At 40.2% G+C, this 23,199-nt stretch overlaps 1 protein-coding gene across 3 annotated transcripts in view; it reads left to right on the plus strand.

Moving 5' to 3' along the window:
* Nucleotides 1–23,199, plus strand: part of RAB27B (RAB27B, member RAS oncogene family) — a 58,387-nt gene that overhangs the window by 15,243 nt on the left and 19,945 nt on the right. The window contains exon 1 of one of the 3 annotated variants that reach the window (XM_036245413.1): nucleotides 7,098–7,161. The exons of the other annotated variants lie outside the window; for them this stretch is intronic. Coding sequence (XP_036101306.1) covers nucleotides 7,103–7,161 — 59 coding nt within the window. The 5' untranslated portion in view covers nucleotides 7,098–7,102. Of the gene's footprint in view, nucleotides 1–7,097; nucleotides 7,162–23,199 lie in introns of those variants that run through there. 3 annotated transcript variants of the gene reach the window in all.

Genomic DNA, 23,199 nt, shown 5'->3' on the forward strand with positions numbered 1-23,199 from the left:
AATAGGTTAATGCTGACTCCTTTTCAGGCTCACCTGTTTCTCCTTTCCCAGGGACCCCGAGTCCCTTGTGGGACTGTCCCTCTGCGACCTGCTCCTCTGGTCTTTGCTCTAACCTTCCCACAACGTTATCAGGGTCTGTCTGTCCCTAGTTCCATTCCTCAGGTTCTCCTTTCTCCTCCATAATCTGATATTCTAATTGTTGCTAATGCACTAATTGGCCAAAATATAATAGTGTTAATTTTGGGAAACCGTACAAACAACCCTCATGATCTGCTGATTGCATATTTGTGAATTTGCCTACCGGTGACAATTCATTTAGAACCCCAAAGCATTACCCCTGAGGCATTTGCAGTCATTCACAGACTTGCGTGGAAGTGGGGGCATTCTGAGCTTCCTGAGGTCCACATTCCCAGCTGAGGTCATACAAGCTGACACCCTCCTTCTTCCGTCAGCTCATATGATACACAAGTATTCTCTGCACAGTTTATTTGGTGCCACGTTTCTTGCATTTTTGTCCTTGTACATGGAAGTTTTATTTTATTTCTGTTTACAATGGCCCCCAAGCACAGCAGAGAAGTTCCGTCTAGTCACTAGACCCTAGTGCCTCTAAGCGCAGGATGGCTGCGAAGAGCCTTATGGAGAAAATATGAGCATGTTCCATAAGCTTCACTCAGGCATGAGTCACAGGGCTGTTGGCTCTGAGCTCAAGTTTATGAATCAATCACACATATTAAATATGTGCCTTTAAACAGAAAACACATACAGCAAGCTTTGTACGGATCAGGTGGTGAAAGTATGGTGACCAGAGGCTCCCAGGAACTTTGCCCTGTATGTTCCCGGGGGAGCACGGGTGCACTGTCTTTATAAAACAGAACTGCCATGAATACCAAGAATCGGTGGTATTTACTTCCTCCCATGAAAGCATTTGCAATAGTTTAGAGATAAAAAATGTAGTCAAGTAGCTAAAGGAAGAATAAAAACAAGCAAACACGGAGTCACGGAGTCCAGAAGGAGAAGAGATCAGGGGTTTAATCAGAGAACCTTTGGTGCCCATTACATTTAAACCAAACTCGAATTCTGACCTTCTAGGTAGCAAAGGCAACAAACAAACAAACAGACAGCAACAACTAATATAGTTTTTTCTATCAGATTAAAGAAAGTATGTCAATTTATTGGTAGAGACATTTTTTTCTATCATTATATTCTAAGGGTAACTTTATGGCACAAAGCACATACTAGATAATGTGTTTTGTTTTTTTAATCCTCACCTGAGGATACTTTTGCATTTATCTTCAGATAGAATGGAAGGGAAAGAGAGAGAGAGAGAAACATCAGTGTGAGAGAGACACGTGGATTGGTTGCCCCCTGCACAACCCCGACCAGGGCCGGGGACCAAACTGCAACCGAGGTATGTGCCCTTGATGGGAATCGAACCCACCACTCTTTGGTCCACGGCTGATCCTCCAACTGCTAAGCCAAACTGGCCAGGGCATAGATAATGTTTTTAATTGTAGTTTCATAAATGACGCAGAAGATGACCTTATATGATTATCTTTATATTGACATTAGCAAAGCCCAAGGCGCTCATATGATCTGAGTTGCTCTATGAAGGATTTCTACAGGGATCTAAAGTCTGTGTGTCGCTGGGATGCTGACATAAAATGCAGTGCTATCACAGGTTATGCTCACATTTCTACTCTTAGAGAGCTTCAGGTGAAATTACTACCATGGGGGAATTACCTGGTCCTCTGGCAAATGGGGGGGGGGGGGCTACGTTAGTTCAGGCTGCTGTTTTGGTGCCTCTAAAATCACTGTAGAAAGAGATGTCTGTATTTGCCTATGGACTGGACAGTCACCATGAGGCAACCCAGAAGACTGGGAAAGCTGGAGCCTCCAGCCCTTATCTGATGCCTCCAGCCCATGCCTGGAGCCTCCAGCCCATGCCCTAATTAACTGGATAGACCTGAAACTGCCCCCTCCAAGCCTTCCCCTTTCAAATATCCATGGTCATTTGTATTTATTAATTCATTCTCCCACTGGTGCTAAGAATTTTCTGATAAGCTTTCGAGGAAGGTACAAAGTATAGGCTCAAATACTGTAGTGAGTAAAGAAATAAGAAAAAAACAAAAATATTCAGCAAAAGCTTATAAACTCCTATAGACCTCCCCACATATATTTTATAGATTGATTGTTGATGCCCAAATTCTTGAGCTTAGTTTGTCCTGATTTTTTATTGGTTTGATTATTAACCCAACTCTTGCCAGAATTTATAAAAATAGGTGTTTTCAGCTGTTGTATAAACCTGCATTATCAGCAATTTTTTTGTATAGAGATTGTTGGGCCTTCATATTGCTTAAATATTAAATGGGAAAATTTCATGGAACTTATTATTAAATAAATGTACATGTATTTCTACAGACCCTAATAGGGAGACATTTCAGGAAGAGCAGGCTGCTGACCCTACAGGGAGAAAATGAGGTCCTGAGGAAACTGAGGGGAAAAAACTTTTAACCATCATAGTTTATGAAATATATAAACAATTCAATCTCTGTAATTTTAGAATTAGGAAGAGAAAACACGAAACTTGATTCAGTTAAATATAACAAATGCAATTAAATGGATACACAATTTGTTGTATTTGGAAATAATATGAATTTTATGCAGATTACTGGCAGTCCCTTATGATAATGTAATGTATTCTGGAAAATAGCTATTGACTCAAATATATATAGAAACATAAAACAAATTTTATGCTATGGTATGGGTGACGAGGGGTGGGGAGCTGGAGAGAGCTTAAGTAATATAAAACCTTATTTCCTCATAGCTTTCAGACATAATCCTTGATGGTGTAGACCTCGCATTTTATACATGTTCTTTAATTTTGTCCGTTCAAAGAAAGTGCTCCCTTTTGTAAGGGCTAAAGAAGAAACGTGGAGTACGCAGAAGACCGCACCATGGCACGGCTGTGCAGAGATGGGGATGCTGACCAATGCAGCCCTCATCTTGTGGCAGCATCTCTGGGGCACTCTTAAATAATTTGTTTTTTGTTTTTTTTTAAAGTATGAATTTGGAATTGTAGTTGCTGGCTGCTCAGATGGGTTGCTGGGTAATGGGGGAAAGCACAAATCTGAACGAGCCCTCAGCACGCCCTGCTCTAATGGCCCTGGGGCCGGAGGGGAGGTCCGGCCTTCCCACCCCCCCGCCCGGAGCTGACAGACACCCTGACCCTGTCCAGGGAAGCGGAGGTGCTCTTCTCAATGGGACCATTGCTACGGTGAACTGTTCCAAAATTATTAACTTTTTTTTTGAGTCATAGTTGAAATTTTAAATTCTTGGCATGAAGCAAATTTAAAAGTACATAGGTGAATAAATAAATTGCCTTCTTTTTGTTTCCTGAAATTTGTTTCACCTGGCAAGAGGGACTCGATTAATATCTGAGTAAGTGTTAAAAATTAAAATGATTAACTTTAAAGATTCTTGAAGTATTCGCTTTCAATTGTCATGTTCACCAGAGAACCTCTTTCTTCCCACTCCCCACCCCTGCGATATGAGGGAGTAAGATCTCTGGGGAAGGCCCTGGCTGACGTGGCTCAGTTGGAGCATTGTCCAGTACACCAAAAGGCGGTGGGTTCGATTCCTGTTCAGGCACATACCTAGATTGTGGGTTTGATCTTCAGCTGGGGCGCATACGGGAGGTTTCTCTCTCACATGGATCTCTCTCCCTCTTCTTCTCTCTCTCTAAAAATAATAAATATATCCTTGGATTAAAAAAAAAAAAAAGATAACTGGGAATGTATGGAATGTGTAGGCCAAAATAGATTTTGGAGAACTCTTTTCAAAACCATTCACAATAGAAAACTAAACAGCCTCTAACATACTCCTGTCTCTGATAAGCTATGAAAATAGTACTGGTTTGATAAGTTCAGTTACATTCTGCTTCTCCCTGACAAATATTTACTCATATTTTAAAATAAGAAATTAACTAAAGGTAGACTCGAGCTAGCAACTTAACTAGCTAAATCCTTTGTATGTAGGGTCCTCTTCACACAGACCATCAATTGCGCTGCTGTGTTAAGACTCTCAGCTCCAAAGGGCAAGTAGTAAACTCCTAGATTATCTCATTCTGTGCACTGTCCAAAGCAACTGAATAGCCAGCAGTCAGCGTACACAATATCTGCCCTTCTAAAGAGGAATTAACAGTTTGTTTAAAAAGAAGACTCCCAATTTATTCTAAATATGTTTACATTTGTATAAGTGTCACTTATGAACTCACCTGGACCAGAAGCACTGCATAAAGTGAAGTATATCTGTTTGTTTACTTAAAAACAAAGCAAGTGCTTACCAGTGTGTCCGGTTCATGGCTCCAGGACTGATGCTAGTATAGAAAAGTGCTTACTCACTGCCCTTTCTTTTTGCATTGATTTCTATGCCCAGAGACAAGTTTCCTTGCTTTAGAAATGCAAATTCGGAAAGAGTGCAGTGGTCTCTTGTGTTTAAAAGCAAAGGCTGTGGATTCTGACAGACCTGGATTCAGACCCTGAGCCAGCCAGTGGTTAGCTGTGTGGTTCCGGACCAGTTCACTAACCTTTCTGCATTGCAGTCTTTTCATTTGCAAAACCCCCAAAGATTTTTGTGAGAATTAAATTAACTAATGTATGTAAAGTGTTTAGCACAGTAATTTTTTTTTTTTTGGTACGTGCCCCAAGCGGGAACTGAACCCAGGACTCTGGTCCACTGGCCAACGCTCCAATCGCTGAGCCAAACTGGCCAGGGCCACAGTGATTTTTTTAACAACCTTTTTTTTTAATATCATGATACACATAAACTGACTACTAAAATTCTGTGGCACACACACACAAAATATATTTTTTGATGATCTGACACACACACAAAAAGATATAATTCATTCACACAAGACAGCTATTGTGTGTTGGCTGTTGTCATTTTTTTATTTGACAATTTAAGGGAAAAGTCAGTGCCCCCAACTAAATAGTCAGGTGTGACAGGTTTTAATAATTCTTATGGTGCACCAGTTGCAAATCGCTGGTTTTGCTTAATAGCAATCATGCTAATTCCAGTTATAGTCTAACAACTCAGCAATGGTTGTTAATATCTACTTACATCTAACTACACTGGAAAACCAGAATGTAATCGAATCAAGTGCTCTGGCAAATTCCTCTCAGTTTTCTTCTCAAAGTGTTCCATATATATCAGTTTTGTATCCCTGTAGGGATTCTTCCCTCCTAATAGAAATTATTTATATTTAAATTTTATAATTATATTTGATTTAAAAATAAGTAGTGCATCCTATGGTTCAAATTTCAAAAAACACAGAGTGAAAAGTGCCATTCCATTCCTTGCCCTCCGCTCCCCCGTCTAGTTCCCCTCCTCAGAAACAAATCTTTAAAATCTATTTTATACATAAATCAATAAACAATTACATATGCATATCCTCCTTTCTCCCCCCTTTTTTTGCACAAAAGTTAGCATATTATTTCGGGTTGTCAAATGAAATACATGATATCCAGTTAAATGCACAATATTTGGGACTTACACTACAATTAATTGGTGTTGTATCTGAAAGGCTAATTTAACTGAGTGTCCTAGATTTTATTTGCTAACTCTTGCATCCCTAAATTACCATCCCACTGTTTGGCATATTGCTTGTCTACAGTTGTTTTTGATACTTCACATATTGGAATCACCTGGGATGGTTTTAAAACTCCTCTACCCAAGTCATACACTCCAGACCAATTTCATCAGAATGTCTAGGGACTATACTTGGGCAGCGGTAATTTTTTTCTAGTGATTTTCTTTCAGTGATTTAATTGAGGAATAATTGACACACTGAAAATCATACCCATTTTAAGTGTATAGTTTAATGCTCTTCGACAAATGCACATGCCTATTTTTACTTAACGATATATTTGGCCAATCAATCAAACATTGTTTCTTAAAATCTAAACCCTTTAGAGCAAGCGTTATAGTCTATGCTACTTTATTTCATAAGACTTGAGCACTTTGTGTTTTAGATAAATACAGGATGACTAGGAATAGAATCATTTATTGCCGTCATTATTTAGTTGTTTTTTATTGATTTGAGAGGAAGAGAGAGAGAGAGAAATCAGTTTGTTGTTCCACTTATTTGTGCATTCATTGGTTGATTCTTATATGTACCCTGACTGGGGATGAAATCTACAACCTTGGCATATTGGACAACACTCTAACCAACTGAGCTATCCATAGCCAGGGCCTCGTTATTTAGGCTTAATGCACAAATTGAGAAATAGTGTTAGTGAGTGTTTGCAGTTGCAGTGCTAATTAAAGATATATTCAAAGATTGCAAAAAAAAAAAAAAATTGTTGCCAACAGTGCTTTATATCAAGAGTTCATCTCCACGTGCGCGGCACCCCGCGTTGGCTAAGTGGTAAGCCAGGTTCTTTACATATACTGTGTGACCCCATTTACACAAGAGGGATCTGGGACGGAGGTTAATAAAATTTTCAGTCCATGTAGCTAGTGATTAGAGGAGTTGGGGTTCAAACCATGTCTGACCCCAAGCCTTGCTAGGGTCACATCCCAATCTGACCTAAATTTGAGATTTCACCTTTCTCATCGCAATTCAGAAACTCTTTTTTAATTTGGAAAAAGATTCAGAACAGCTGTTTCAATTTCTCAGCGAACAATTTCCTCAGCCAAAATGCCTTCTTGAGAGAACCAGCCAAAGAAACCAAACAGGTAAAATTCCTTTGGGCTCGAGTTTCTGTCTTCTTGCTAAAGCCCTTACAAGATAGTTCTGGATTCTGTGTTTGTTCACCTGTCTTGGATTACTGGAGCATAAAGGGCGTATGAAAAAGTTGAGCATAAAGGGCGTATGAAAAAGTTGGACGGACATAATTATGAATTGTGATCGAGGAGGAAAAGAAATAGTGTCTTTTGCTACTGAACCTTATCTTTCTGCTCCAATCGCGTGTCTCTCTCATTCACGTGTCTTGATGTGTGACTAAATGAAGGAACCGACTTAGAGCAGTAGGGGTGTGTATCTTGTTCCTGCACATGCCAGATATTTTCTTTCTCTTCCTTTATGGACGTGTTTTATGAAATGCGTGATGTAGAGACAGACCACAAAACCACTCTTGTTTCTGCAGCAGAGAACACACTGTGAGTATCTGTTTCAAGGTTGTTTCCTCATGATATCTTTCAGCAAACCGGAGGCAGATCCAGAGAGTAGAAACTGAATTCAGTTTGCAGCTTAGCTTCTTTCATCTGTCTCCACTTACAAGACTTATAAAAATGTCTTGCATATAGTTGATCTTCAGTAAATGTTTGTTGAACGGTCTTGACATTCTCTTTTACAACGGAGGTGATACTGTGTTCTGGGTAGTTTGGCAAAGTGGGTGTATCAGTGTGGCTGAATCTGCAAACACAATCATGAATTCAGAAACCGTAGTGCTGCAATGGGATCTTAAATTCTTTAAATTTTGAAAATTTCAAATCACCTAGAAGCATCTTTAGAGGCTTAACTACACCTAAAATCCTAACATTTATTTAAAAGTTGATGAGAGAGAAGTCTCTAAGGTCTTGTGAGCTTCAGAGAGGACCTCATGCTTGGCAGTCCATGGTAAGCGTGGACTCAAAAGAAAAAAAAGACATCCCTGAAACCACAATTAGAGGGATCCCACTAGTTTGGAATTGGGTTTGGCTCCGAATCCAAAAGAAAATGCTTTGATGGCAACAAAGAAAATGTAAGTACAGTTTTCTCTAAAGACTGAAAGGAGAAAACTGGAAACCAGGTCAACTTCTTAATGTTTTATTCTCTTAGTGTTTTTATTTAATTCTGTGAATTGGTCTGAAGTGCCTTGATTCAGTCTTTGTTTCCGAAGTATCACAATCATGATGCCCAACCACACAGTGGGTATTACCTTGTCGTGGTTGAAGGACTGGCCTTTATAAGCTCAGAATGATAGATAGCTCCTGTCAGGCATTTATAAAAGTTCCCTTTATCCAGCCCAGGCCTTTGATGATCTCACTTACAATGTTTTCACCTCACTTCATCCTATTTCTTCAGACTACTCTCATTTGACTTGTTTGATAGCTTTTTGCCTGTGGCTTCTTTTACATCTGGAATCCAGGAACACAAATATGTCTTCGTAAATTCTAGCTGCACAATTTGGCATTTCTGCTTTACTCCTCCCCATTTTATTGCATCTTGTTGCAACACGTAACTTTAGTCTTAGTGTATTAGCAAAGGTGCAGATTATTATATATTCAATTAAATACCACTGGTAAAGGGCAGAGTGGTTTTCCCAAGTTAATTATTCACAAGACTTTTATAATCTGAAGGGCTCGACAAATGTGGGCTGAAGCCAGTCACAATACAGATATTTAGATTATGTTTTGAGGTCTGTAGGGCCATCTAGGAACACAATTTCAAGGGAGAGGAGATAGGAGTTTGATTTTGGACACCCTCCCTGCTCATTTCTCGGTGTCCCTCCATCTGTCCATTGACCTCTTTCCACTAAGCTTCTTCTCTCTCTTCCCATTCAGGAATTTCATGAATACAAAGATGCCTTCTTCTGCTCTTTGCCTCTTTTTCATAATCCATGCAACGGAATATATTGTCTTTTTTCTTTTCTTTTTTTAACCCGGTACTTTGCTAATGAAAACTTTCCTTGGAAGACTTACTTTTAGATGACTGTAGGAGGTAATGAGTTTGATGAGTTAACTTAATCCACACTGATGAGTGAACTAGTTAATATATCGCCTCCTTGGCAATTTCTTGTCCTAATACAGTTAACGTGACTTCTTTTCACTGGGCCACAGGGAATGCCCATCGCGTGAAGCTTTCATGAGGACTTCAGGCATCGCGGCTGAGCAGGTGCTGGGATCCAGGAAGGTCTTTGTGTATATGTCAAATAAACTGGCTACGGAGGCCACATTTAGAGAACAGTTATGGGGGGGGGTACAGGGAAAAAAACAAGAGGTTTTCTAGAAGTCTGCCTTCGTATCACACAGGGAAGATCAAGCACAACTTTATTTTAAAAATGTGTGGAGATTGAAAAATAAAGCAGGTAAATTACAGTTTTCTTCTAATCTTTCATTAACTCTCTAGAATATAGGTTCTTAGAATTCAACGTTACTGTAATTTGTCCTCAGGCAGACCTGTCTCCAGAGTCTCATACCTCCTGAGCAATTAATTATCCTCTGTCCAGGGATCAAGTTCAAAGTGAAAAAAGGGGCTCAGTAGCAAACTTCATCCTTCAGTTTACATAGAAGGTACATTTTATTTGCATCCTATTGTGACGATGCTTTCTGGAATTTTCCTGAAACACTTGCCATTTTTTATGCATTTAAAAACACGGCTCTTGGTTTGACTAGAAATACAGGTTATTTTTATTATGTATCCAAAGTTGATGTCCAAAATATTGTGTTGCCTCATTAAGAGCCTTGCATTTGGGATCATAGAAATGAGGGGTTAAGCCAGTGAGTCTCTTGCATGAGAGTCTGTGATATTGCAAGTGATAATGAACAAGAAGAAAGGTCTCAGCTGGGGAGAAGGGCTATACAAAAAGTCAGAATAGGGTGACGCCACAGAAAGTGGACGGGAGCTTTCTTTAGATCCGGGGGCCTACAAGATCTGTCTGATGAAGGAACATTTGAACTCAGAATTGAATGATGGTGAGGAGACCGCTTGTGAAAACGGGGAGGGGGAGGAAGGTGATAGGCCGAGGGAACAGCCAGTGCAAAGGCCCCAGGACAGGATGAAACATGGCTTCTTCAAAAAACAGAGAATGAGTGAAGGACACTCAGCCAGGTCACACAGCACTTTGCAAGGCAGGAGAGTGAGTCTTACTTTCAGTTTGATGGGATGTCATTGGAAAATCTTAAACAAAACAGCAGTGTGGTGTAACTTAATGTTTTTAGAAGATAACGCTACTTGTTACATGATGAATGGATGGGGAAAGACAAAACTAGAGGTGGGGACGCAAGTTACGAAGCTCTTATTTATTTATTTTTATTCCTCACCTGAGGATATTTTTCTACTTATTATAAGATAGAGTGGGAGGGAGAGAGAGAGACAGAGACAGAGACAAACATCGATGTGATAGAACCACATCGACTGGTTGCCTCCTGCACCAGGGCCAGGGATGAACTGCATCCGAGGTACGTGCCCTTGACCAGAATCAAACCCAAGACTCGGTGGCCCGCGGGCCGATGCTCTAACCATTGAGCCAAACTGGCCAGGGCAGGAGGCTCTTGTTAATTGCAATGACCAATTTGTTCATGTCGGGACCCTCTGAGGGTGGAAGGAGGTGCTATAACAGAATAGGAGGCGAGAACAGGGCATGTGGTCAGCATCCAGGGCACGCGGTCACTCCAGCTACTACAGTCGTGGGGTAGGGAACCTTTGATGCCATTTCATTTGATCCCACAGCAAACTCCGTGTGCCCGGCGCATGGTCCCTCCCCGGTGAATGTTTGTCGGGTGAGTGAGTGAGGGACTCTGATGAGATTAGCATTCTTGCTTATGTGAGGTCTAATTTTGACTATAAAAGCCATACTCTTTCTCCAATTTGTTACCTAAAACCTCATTATCTTTGCTTTTAAATGTTTCTAAACTGTCTCACATGTATTTTACATTTTCTTTTTCATTTTCTCCTCTCTCCTGGGTTTGGTGTTCTACATACAGAGGTTCTGTAAATGTGTTTGCTGGACTAGTTTTTATCAAAGGCAGAAGTCAGAGGGGTCATTGACAGTGTGGTGTCCCCAGACAACTTTCTGATCTTTCCTTTGAAGCAACCCTGGGCCACATTTAATGCCCAAGTTGATAAGGCCTCCACCTGGGCAATCTGTCAGGGTTCAGTTAACAAAGCTGATGGTATGTGTACACTCACGTCTTATGCAGAGAACCTCCTTCTCTGTCCTCTTCCGCCCATCTCGGAAGCCAGCACTACCTGACTCCCAGGTAAAGGAACGAGGCATCGTTTCGGTAGTGCCCCGCCCTGCCTTTTACAGGTTAGAGTAGCTTTTGCATGTTGGTAACTTGTACCAAATTCTCAACCAAAAATTCTAATCTCATCCTCCTACTTTGAATGATGGGCACAGCAAAATTCAAACGTGTGTATTTTACTAAATTTGTATTGTAAATTGTATCTATTTCTGGCTGACTCCATAAACATTCAAGCAGACTTATCTTCTGACAAGGTCAGGTTAAACTGAAGACTGGCTTTAGGGAAGGGGTTTCCCGGCTAAAGACCTTTTCATGTTTGAGGTGCCTGCGTGCATATGTGTGTGCGCACGAGTGTGTACATGAGTGTGTTCATGCATGCCTGTGCCTGTGTGCTCGGTATGACCTTGCCGATCCTTTGCAATCGATACCTGATGTAACCCAGTCAATGCTCTTATGCTGGAGAAAGAAAAATGTTCCAGCTTATATTTTTACTCGTTCCTCATATTTTATGTAACTTATTTGTATGGCTTAAGAAAATGTAAACCTATCCACCATGAGATATAGTATATCATTTCCTGACATTTCTAAACTTATTCAATTATTCAACAAGGACACCTTACCTGTAGTTGAATTTATCAGATTAGTTTCCATTTTAGATTCTAGGGAAAGTTCGCTCTTGTAGAAGTTGGAAGATTTTCAGGTGTATAATATCAGAGCCCCACCCTCTGCTTAATTAGGGGAAATAAAATGGACTTAGTATTAGCCTGTGTTTGTCACTGAATAAATATGAACTAGAAGGTCGGCTGCTGATATTATCAGAGAAGGGCAGAGCCAACTTGATTCTCAAATGTAAACTTTCTAATGTCAATGGAATATTCACCTTAATGTATTCAGCAGAAATATATGGACGCAGTGAATGTGAAACTTTATTTTTTAATCTGTGTAAGTAGAATTTATACTCCTGAAATTTAATATGCAAGCATTTAACTTTCATAGTTTTGCTTCATTGTAATAACAGTACCTACCAAGATGGGCTCAGATTTCAGTGGGAAAACCTTTAGTTGCCAGAAGGAACCCCTCACCTGCAGTTAAGTTCACTGGAACCTTAGGAATCAAGACAGTGGAAGAAAGATGTGGATTTTTCTTTTTAAAAATTGATGAAAATTATATAAGATTCTTTGAGGTTGAAGAAATAGATTGATTCCCAGGAATTTCTTTGGAACACAGACCTTGGTAAACTGGAAAGTGTCAGACAAACAAATGTGTTCTTTGTGATAGATACCTTATTGTGATTCTTTTCCTCCTAAGATGTTAACAATTACCTCTCGGTATTTTGACTTAATGTAGTAAATTATGGTATCTGTCCTTTTGCTCAAAAATACCAGATCAATGGGAGAAAAAAGGAGGGACATCTGTCATACTTTCAATAATAAAGACAAATTTTTAAAAATACCAGAAAGTAAAATGTAGATCTTTAACGAAACACATAATGATCTCCTTGGGCAGGAGTGGACTTCAGGGACATGACCTTGCAGAGCTGAGACACAATATAACCCAATCCATGTTCTTGTAGCGCAAGGCAAACTTTCCTCTCAGCCGAGAGCAACTCTGGGAAGGACAGGCAAAGCTGATTTCATAAGAACTGTCTCCTAACAAGTCTTAGTTTATGAAAACTCCAACTCTTGGCTTTTATTTCCTTGCTGAAATCATGGTTCTTTTTCAGTGAGAACAGTCACTGTGGATTGGAGCAGTTAAGAGGGCGTGTTTCCAACGAAAGTCTCTTTCAGTTTTGCGTAATTCTGAGTAGCACCCTTATTTAAGTGTACATCCAGTACACCGTGCATGCTTTTGAACATTTCATGGTGCTTTTCCGCCCCCAATTGTCCTTCACCTAAAAATGTTGGCCAACTCTGAAGTTAAAGAAGACTGTAGAGAGAGGGCCACCCTGCCCTGCCAGGTTCTGTTATCAGGACCTTAGCAGGCTCCTCCCGGGGACCAAGAAGCTGCCTTCTGCTCTGTTCTGATTAGACTTTCAAATGTACACACAGCAGGGAAAGGTGGGCATAGCTGTGAATGTCTTTGTGCTAATGATGGCTTTTCTTTTCTCACCAGTAACAGCTGGGGGTGAAAGTTGTCAAAGACAACATTATAAATGTTTTATATTGGAAAATGCTAGGTGAGTTGAAGACATGGTCAATTTATTAGGTCACTGCCAAGAAGTAAACAATAGACTCATTAAAGCTGTAATTAGTCATTGTTGACATATTTTATTTTCCATCAGGGCTCCAGGAGGGATAAAAGTGATGGAAATAACCAAGTGCTTTGTTAAGCAGCAGTAAAACCAGCTTTTAAAAATTTAGCCATGACTTTTCCTTGGGATTTCTATGCTAACCCCCTAGCCCCCCCCTTTTTTCCCCTGAGAAATTTGGTAACTTAATTTTAGGCTATAAAGTTGTCTATGTTAATTGATTAATTAGTTTGTATTTTGTTACATTGTATCATTGTATCATTAGTCAAACTGTTTTTGACTAATGTTACATTGGATCATTAGTCAAAATGTTTTGGGTTTTTTTTGTATTGTTCCTTAGTTTTGGGCACGTCCAGAGTGGAGGAGGAATTCATGGTTAGGAATGCATTGAGCCAGGTGTTTTACATACTTACAACTACAGATAAAGACCCTAAGAATCAAGGGTTAAGTAGTTTGCCTATGACCACGTGTTGGGTAAATGGCTAAAAGTAACTCAGGGCTATGGACTGCAACAGATGCATCTTACCATTACACCTAGGTCTACCCTTGATCCTGCAGATCTAACCTCAGCAGCCAAGGTGCCCCAGAATATATCTTCTGCTTCTAAGCCAAGTTTTTTATAGGCATTGACACTGGGTATACATTCTATGTGCAGGACCAGTGAGCACTCTGCTAATCCCAGCCTCTCCTTTTCCCGATCAAGTTTCAGCTGTCATCCCACCTCTTCATGAAGCCTTCCTGATTATTTCTGTTCCCATTTGCTCATTCTTTATGAATTTTTCTTCTCTTCTAAACACCTTTTTAGACTTAGAGCCCTAGATTTTCTGGTGTAGAGCTCATTTTAAATAACTGATCAGATGAAGGGACTTAATATTTGTTTATTTTCTCCCCAACCACATAAGGATTAGGAACCATGTGCAATGGCCTTCCTTATTTTCCATTCAGCCTCATATCATACATATTGCAGAAATAAAATTCAAATTTAGAAATTTCAATTTACACAAGCGTCTACGTAATATAGAAAAGAGTCCTTGTGAGACAAATAATCACTTCCTTTGGACTAACTCCAGGCTTTGTAGATATAATCTCTCTTTTCTAGCATTTGCTAAGCTTCTTGTTAAATATCGGCTAAAACAATGACCAGCCAACATTCTTTTCTTAAAGAGGTCTTGGATTTCTTATCTTTCTTATTCTTGGAGTTATGTAGAATTGTGTTTAAGTGAGAAAATGTAATAATATAACATCTTATTTTCATAGATATGTGCCTATGAACCCATCGATGCTATCTAAGTTGGCTTCCTTACATCTCAGAGAGGCAGACTTTGTGGGCAGATATTTGGATTAGTATGTTCTTTCTCAGATGATGAAGCAAAGCGGTAGAAGTTGGCATGACTTCCCTGAAGCAGCAGCCAGCTGGAACATGAACCCAGTTTGCAAGGTGATCAGACCAGTGTCTAACAATTTAGTAAAACATTTTTAAAAAATCCTCACCCAAGGATATTTTTTCCATTTATTTTTAGAGAGAGAGTAGAAGGGAGGGAGGGGGAGAGAGAGAGGGAGAGAGAGAGAGAGAAAAAGAGAGAGAGAAACAACGATGTGAGAGAAACACGTGGATTGGTTGCCTCCTGCATGACCTGGATCGGGGCCAGGGATTGAACTTGCAACCCAGGAATGTGCCCTTGACTGAAACTGAACCTGTAACCCTTTGGTCCTCGGGCTGAAGCTCTAACCGCTGAACCAAACTGACCAGGGCTAAAACATCTTTTAAATGAGCATCTTTTTAACTAAAAACCTTATCTTTTTTCTACATGGAGACATTGGTTAAGAGTAGAGGCTTCCATTTACATATATACACTTAATGTCCTTGCAAATATCACATAACACTACAGAGAGAAGAGATGGGCTAGCTGGGAAGGGCCTGTCCTATGATGATGCTGCTGGTCCACTGAAGCAGGTAACTATGGTCGAAAAGGGATCATCTTCCCAACCTGCCACTGTCTTAGGAGAAGATAAACCTTCATGAATGTGGAACACTCTTCCCTCCAGTCAGCGATAGTGTGAGGTTGCCCACAGCTGTCTAAATTAGGGAGCTTTCATTGGCGGCAGGGAGGCGCTGGATTAAACGGTAGGGCCCCGTTTCTCAAACTTGGTTGCATATTGAAATCATCAGGAGAGTGTCAAAAAATACGAATGCTTTTGTCTCACCATCAGAATTCAGATGCACTTGGTTTGGGGTGTGACCTGGGCATCAGGGAGTTTTTTATTTTTATTGAACGTGTTGGGGTGACATTGGTTAATAAAATTATATAGGTTTCAGGTGTACAATTCTATAATACAGCATCTGTATATTGTATCGTGTGTTCACCACCCCAAGTCAAGTCTTCTTCCATCACCATTTGTCCCCCCCTATACCCTCTCTACCACCCCCCCACCCCTTTCCCTTTGGTAATCACCGTACTGTTGTCTGTGCCTATAAATTGTGGGGTTTTTGTGTTGTTGTGTTTTTGGTGTTTTTTTTTTTTTTTTGCTTAATCCCTTCACCTTTTTCACCCACCCACCTCCAAACCCCCTCCCCTCTAACAGCTATCAGTTTACTTTCTGGATCTATGAGTCTGTTTGTTTGTTTTGTTCATTAGATTCCACATATAAGTGAAATCATCTGGTATTTGTCTTTCGATTACCAGCTTATTTCACTTGGCATAAATAGCCTCCAAGTTTGAGAACCACTAAGTTGGGAAACCCATTTTCTGTTCTTACTGATTGATCTCAAGAAGACATTGGCTCATTGTAGGGACTTCCTAATCTGCTTTATTGCATCATAAGATTTTCCAGCCTTGAAGAGAGATAACTTGTACCAAAGGTTCTTTCAATATAAGAATTTGCAGAATCTCAAGGATTTTACATTTCTTTTTCTTGCTCCTAACTGAAGGTCAGGCTAAAAGGACCTAGGAGAGCATTATTAAAATATGACCCCCTTACGAAAAGTAAGTCATGTGGCCCCCTTATAAAGGCAAGCAGAAAAGCTTTTCAGGTCAAATATTAAACCTTTCAAAACATTCTTGAAGCTTAATTTACTTAATCCGAACATTCATGCAGAATTTTCCATGCATGTGTTTAGAATGAGCAAAATAACACCTTTGGAGGTGTTACCCTTAATTGTTGGGGAAACAAAATTTTGACTCTGTGAGGGAATGAAAGTTATATGTAGCTAGGAAAGCATATTAAGTGCATAGTAATAACGGGCTTCGGCGGAGGAAGCAACTTGTGAGCCATGTGCCAAACTTTACTGATGGCAATCAGCAAGAAGTCGCTCTAAACTGTAACAGGATCAAATTCACTAAACGAACCCCTTTCTTGCCCAGTGGGCTTTTCTACCCTAGAACGAGTTGACTTGCTGGGTGGGAGGAGGGGGGTGGTTACAAGTCTCAACCTTCTGGAAACATGCATGGAGCTGAAGCAGGATGAAGGAGAAAGTAGTTCACAAACCTGGCTGATCTTAGTGAAATATTTCAACTCCATGATCCAGGCCCCGAGGGAAGATGCTGGAGGCTGCTGTGGAGAGGCCCTGGGATTCGTATTTATACCCCCACCAGTTTCAGGCGGGTATTACTGTTTGAATACATAGAACACCACTAGTCAGTGGCTTCATTGTAAATAAGTATGAATTAACACCTAGCTAAAATAAATCAATTATTTTATTTATTTATTTATTTACTTATTTATTTATTTTTAATCCTCATCTGAGAATATTCTTTCATTGCTTTTTCAGGTAGAGTGGAGTGGGGAGTGAGAGAGAGAGAAAAACATCAATGTGAGAGAGACACATCGACCGGCTGCCTCCCGCACAACCCCACCCAGAGCCAGGGACTGAACTGCAGCTGAGGTTCATGCCCTTGACTGGAATCAAACCTGTGACTCTTTGGTCCATGGGCCAATGTTCTCATCACTGAGCCAAACCGGCCAGGGCCAAATCAATTATTTTAAAAATAAATATAGTATTCTTTCATTGTTAAGCTTTACAAACAATAGCTTTATTGAGATTTAATTTATATACCATAAAATCCACCCTTTTAAAGTATATAACTCAGTGGTTTTTAGCATATTCACGAAGACATGCCACCATTACTATCTGAATCCATAACATTTTCATCATCTTCTAAAACAAACCAACAAAAACAACTCATACCCATTAACAATCACTTCCCATTCCCCTGGCAAATGCAAATGTGCATTCTGTCTCTACGAGTTTGCCTATTCTGGACATGTCATATAAATAGGATTGTAAAATATGTAGCCTTTGCTTCTGACTCCTTTCACTTAGCATAGGGTTTCCAAGGTTCATCCATGTTGTAACACGAATCAGTACATCATTCTTTCTTTATGGCCGACTAATATTCTATTCTATTGTATGGATATGCTACATTTTATTTATCTCTTTATCCATTGAAAAACACTTGGGTTATTTCCAGTTTGGAGTTATTAGGAGTATTTGTTATCAGGTTTTGTTTCTTTTGTATAGAGACACAGGGTAGAATTGCTGGGTCGTCAGGTCACCCTATGTTTAAATTTTGAGAAGTTCCAAACAGTGTTCCATAATAGCTGTACCATTTTACATCCCCACCAGTGACAAAGGAGGGCCCCATTTCCCCACTTCTCTGCCAGGACTTGTTTGGTTCATTTTTTAAAATATGTTTTCATTGATTTTTAAGGAGAAAGAGAGAGAGAAACATCAATCAGCTGCCTCCTGCATGACCCTACTGGGGGTTGAGCCCACAACCCAGGCATGTGCCCCGGCTAGGAATCAAATCAGTAACCTCTTGGCACACAGGACTATGCCCACCCACTGAGCCACACTGACCAGGTGCTTTGCTCATATTTTTATTATAGCCATCCTAGTGGGCGTGAAGTGGCATTTCACGGGGGTTTTGATTGGCACTTTTCTAATGACGAATGCTGTCTTAGAGTCTTCACATGCTCATTGGCCATTTATTTATCATCTTTGGAGAAATATATTCAAATCCTTGGTCCATTTTTTTAGTTTAGTTATTTATCTTCTTATTTTTGAGTTGTAAGAATTCTTTATATAATCTGGATTCAAGTCCCTTATCAGATATATGATTCAAAAAATATTTTGCCTAGTCTGGGGGTGTATTGTCACTTGTTTGATATGACTTTTTAAGCACAAAAGTTTTCCATTGTGATGGAGTGTATTTATGTATTTTTTTTCTAATAGTTTCATAGTTTTAGCTCTGACATTTAGGTCTATAATTCGTTTTTTTTATTAATTTTTGTATTTGGTGTAAGACAGCAGTCTAAATTCATTCTTTGGAATGTGGTGATCCATTTGTTGGAGAGGTGATTCTTACCCATTCAATTGTCTTGCCATATTTGTCATAATTGACCATCAATGTAATAGTTTATTTCTAGACTCTCAGTTTTATTCCATTGATATATATGGCTATCATTAGGCCAGTGCCACACTGCATTGGTTACTGTAACTGTAGTAAGTTTGGAATTGGGAAGTATGAGTCCTTCTGTGGACAAGATTCTTTTGGCTATTCTGTGTCCCTTGCATTTACATATGAATTTTAGGATCAGCTTATAATTTCTGCCCAATGGCAACTAAATTTTGATAGAGATTGAGTTGAACCTATTTGGTGTTGGGTTGTTTTAAAGATTAAACCTGTTAGTCCTTAGTACTTACTGTTTAGAACAGTAACTGATGTATAATAAGGTAATGTAACTATTCTTAGTTGTCTCAAATATCCCTTTCTAATACTTTGATACTTTTGTTAGTTTTAACTGCTGGTATCACGTGTGTGGCATTTTCCCTTCATCATCACAGATTTTTTTCTTTGGTAAAAATTATTGTATTCATATGAAAATTCTGTTAATTGATGCATTCTATTATTATTGCCCAAGTATAATTCTTACCTCTCTGAAGAAGCAATCATAAAATCCTGTACTGTAATATTGTAGAAAAGCATCTATGAAGTTTTGATCACTATTTCTGAATTTCCTGAAGTCATTAACTTAAGAGTACCCTCTAAAGATGCTCTTGTTCCAACGCATAAAAGAATTATTATCCCACTGGCTGAATACACTATAAATTGAGCTAGAAACTGACTTTTTTTTTTCCTCTATTGATTTAGAAAGAGAGAGGAAGGGAGAGGGAGAGAGAGATGGAAACATCGATGAGGGAGAACATCGACTGGCCACCTCCTGCATGCCCTCCACTGGGGATCAGGTCCACAACCTGGACATGTGCCCTGATCGGAACCGAACCAGTGACCTCTTGGTGCATGGGTCGATGCTTAATCACTGAGCCACACAGGCTGGGTTAAAAACGGACTTTTCCCCTTTAAATCATCAATGTGAGCTGATGGCTGATGTGAACATTTAAAGTGAAAGTTTTTTGATTCACTTGCTCATTGGTTACAGAGATGTGTCAATGTCCATAGGGCTTCTTTCGGAGAGTTTGGAGGGAGATGACAAAATCGTGCCTTATTGCCGAGTGAGTTCATGTTAATTGCTTGAAACCATTTTGCAGTGGCTATAGAAATACTGCAATGGAACATAAAACACACACCTCAGCTACAGGCCAGCTCACTGTAAGGCCCTCTTAGCAGGGTATCAGGCTATCTGAGCAATCCTCAGTGTGGTTATTGTGTGGCTCCCTGTCAACACTGGGCTCTATGAGCTGAGTTGGTTATATAGGAGATTTGCTAGGAAATAGGCATCCTTTCCACGGAATTATCTTAACTATAACTATATCTATTAGTGAATTTTCTAAATATTAACAAATAAAGAAATAAAGGCATATGCCTGAAGTGGGATTCTAGCATTTAAAATATATATATATATATATATATATATATATATATATATATATGTTTTTATTGATTTGTTTAGAGAGAGGGGAAGGGAGAGGGAGAGATAGAAACATCAGTGAGAGAGAAACACTGATCAGCTGCTCTTGCACCTCCCCCACTGGGGATGGAGCCCTCAACCCAGGCACGTGCCTCGACTGGGATTCGAACCAGTGACCTCTTGGTCCATGGAATGATGCTCAACCAACTGAACCACACCGGCTGGGCAACGTTCTAGCATTTTATTTCAGTAACGGTTTTAATAAAACAAAAAGAAACCAACCAAACAAAAAACAGAATCACTGTAAGTGATAGAGAAATGAGATTTACGGGGGTGGGCAAAAGTAGGTTTACAGTTGTTCATATGGAAAATAATACAATCATTAATAAATAATAACAGAAGAATAAACACTGTGTTTCTCAGACTCACAACTTTAAACCTACTTTTGCCAGCCCTCGCATTCATCAGGTAGAGCTGTACGCCCCTGTGGGAGTTGGCTGGGCAGTCTGCGTGAACATGTTGCTCTTCTGTTTTGTGTTGGACCTGAAGTCAGCAGACCGAGGGTGGGGAAAGGAAAATGGTCATGAAGTGGGGGAGAGCAAAGCCAGACAGGAGTCCACGAGGTCACATAGATCCAGGAGGATGCCTGGAACTTGCCTAGGTCTGTCACCACCTCCGACCTTGACGGTACAGAGGACCTGTGAAGGGGGCTGTGCCTTCCCCGGGAGCTGCACACACACAGCCTAGAACTCAGAGCTGCACACACACCTAGCCTAGGGCTCAGAGCTGCACACACCTAGCCTAGGACTCAGAGCTGCACACACACCTAGCCTAGGGCTCAGAGCTGCACACACACCTAGCCTAGGGCTCAGAGCTGCACACACACCTAGCCTAGAACTCAGAGCTGCACACACACCTAGCCCAGGACTCAGAGCTGCACACACACCTAGCCTAGGGCTCAGAGCTGCACACACACCTAGCCTAGGACTCAGAGCTGCACACACACCTAGCCTAGGGCTCAGAGCTGCACACACACCTAGCCTAGGACTCAGAGCTGCACACACACAGCCTAGGACTCAGAGAAGCTAAACAAGGAGGCCTTGTGGGAGCTAGAGAAACTACACATACTTTTTTTTATCCTGTGCCAGCAAGGTGAACTGGCAGATCAGTAACAGCGTATGTGAGCTCCATGGCCTATGCCCACAGTCTGACCCTGGATGTACTTTGGGACTGCACACATTTAAGTTTCCAGGAAGGTGGTAAAATGCCTTTAAAGAGGCATTTACGTTTATAAGCATTAAGAATAGTCCTCAGCCCTGGCCGGTTTGGCTCAGCGGTTAGAGCGTCTGCCTGCGGTCCAGAGAGAACCGGGTTCGGTTCCCGCTAAGGGCATGTACCTCGGTTGCAGTTTGTCCCTGGCCCTGGTTGGTCATGCGGGTGGCAGCCACTCGATGTGTCCCTTTCACATCGATGTTTCCCTCTCTCTCTCTTCCTCTCTCTCCCTCCCACTCTGTCTGTACAAAAAATGGAAAAATGTCCTCGAATGAGGATAAAAAAAAAAAAGAAAAAGAATAGTCCTCAGTTACTTTAACCTATAAGCACAAGCCTTCAGAGAGGTTTCTCTGAATCAGAACCAGCTACTTTATTTTGCTCCTACTGACCATTTACTCATCTGTAGCCAAAAGGCTATGTTGCTTTAACCCCGAGATTTGAAACATGTCTGCTAAACAGTGTTTGTAACATCAGTTAGGGGGTTGCTTTCTCTCTAGGGGTACAGGTGAGCTTCGGGGATAATGCGAAGCCATTGCTCTCACATTCTTCTCAGCAAGATTCCATTTAGAACACCTGTCAATATTGTGCTATAACCGGGGACAAACTCATTTGTGCTTGGCTGGCTCCTGCTGTGTCGAAAAGTCCAATAGTAGGGAAATACACGAATGCATCGATGTTCTTAACAGAATAATTCAAAGTTTTTTCAGTTCAGGTAGAAATGCCTTAGATCAGGGAGCAGGCCTATCCTGACCCTAATTAGGAAGGTTATTGGCAAGCTGCAAGGTTCTCAGTAAGACTACTCCTTGGGCAAATTTGGGTTTTCGCAATTTCAAGTTCAGAATTCCAAGGTCTACTAGAACTTGACTGCAGCGTACTGTGTCCCCTGTGGGTATAAGAAATGAGTAAAAGTGGAGGGGACTCATGAACAAGAGGTTGTGGATGTGATTGGATTTAGAAAACAAAGAGCAGGGTCGAGGACATTCCAAGGGAAAGTTAACTGTAATAGAAAATATATTACTGGATTATGGGCTACAATAAGAAAATTAAAATAAACCATTGAAGTAATAAGACTGGTTCTTTTTCTTGTTTTTTTAAAAATTGTTTTCTTTTATTTATTTTTAGAGAGAGAGAGGAAGGGAGAAGGAGAGACAGAAATATCCATGAGAGAGAACATCGATTGGTCGCCTCCTGCACGCCCCCCACTGGGGATTTGGCCCACAACCTGGGCATGTGCCCTGACCGGGAATTGAACCGGCGACCTCTTGGTGCATGGGTCAATGCTCAACCACTGAGCCACACTGGCTGGGCTTATTGGTTCATTAAAACCTTCTACAAATAAGTACAAATACACAGAATTAGACACATCAAGTGGAAAAATTAGTATCAAAACAGAGGGAATCTAAAAATTTATGTAAAAGTAGATTGTAAAACTCCATAAAGTACATTTGAATTCCTAGATAAAAGTTGTACAAAATCACGTTTGCAAAACTGATTCTAGTGAAGGCACGATTAAATGGACTAATTGCCAAAGAAGAAATAGAGAAGGTAATTTAAAACACACCCCCATACAAAATCACCAGGACAAGGTGGTATCACATAGAAATATTTTCAACCTTTAGAGGTAAGTAATCTTAATAATACTTAGACTATTCCAGAACACAGAAAAAGAAGGAAAACTTTTATATTCTTCCAATGAAGTGAAAATAATGTAAAGCTTAAAACCACAGATTAATTCAGCAAGACAAATTTTATTAAACAAATAAAAAATAAAATAAAATATAAGAAACAGAATGCAGAGCACATTAAAAGATAATAGAACAACTGAAATTTATTTTATAAATGTAAAGCTGTTGCTATAT

The sequence above is a fragment of the Molossus molossus genome, unplaced genomic scaffold (assembly GCF_014108415.1).
Source record: "Molossus molossus isolate mMolMol1 unplaced genomic scaffold, mMolMol1.p scaffold_m16_p_6, whole genome shotgun sequence".
NCBI classification, from domain to species: domain Eukaryota; kingdom Metazoa; phylum Chordata; class Mammalia; order Chiroptera; family Molossidae; genus Molossus; species Molossus molossus.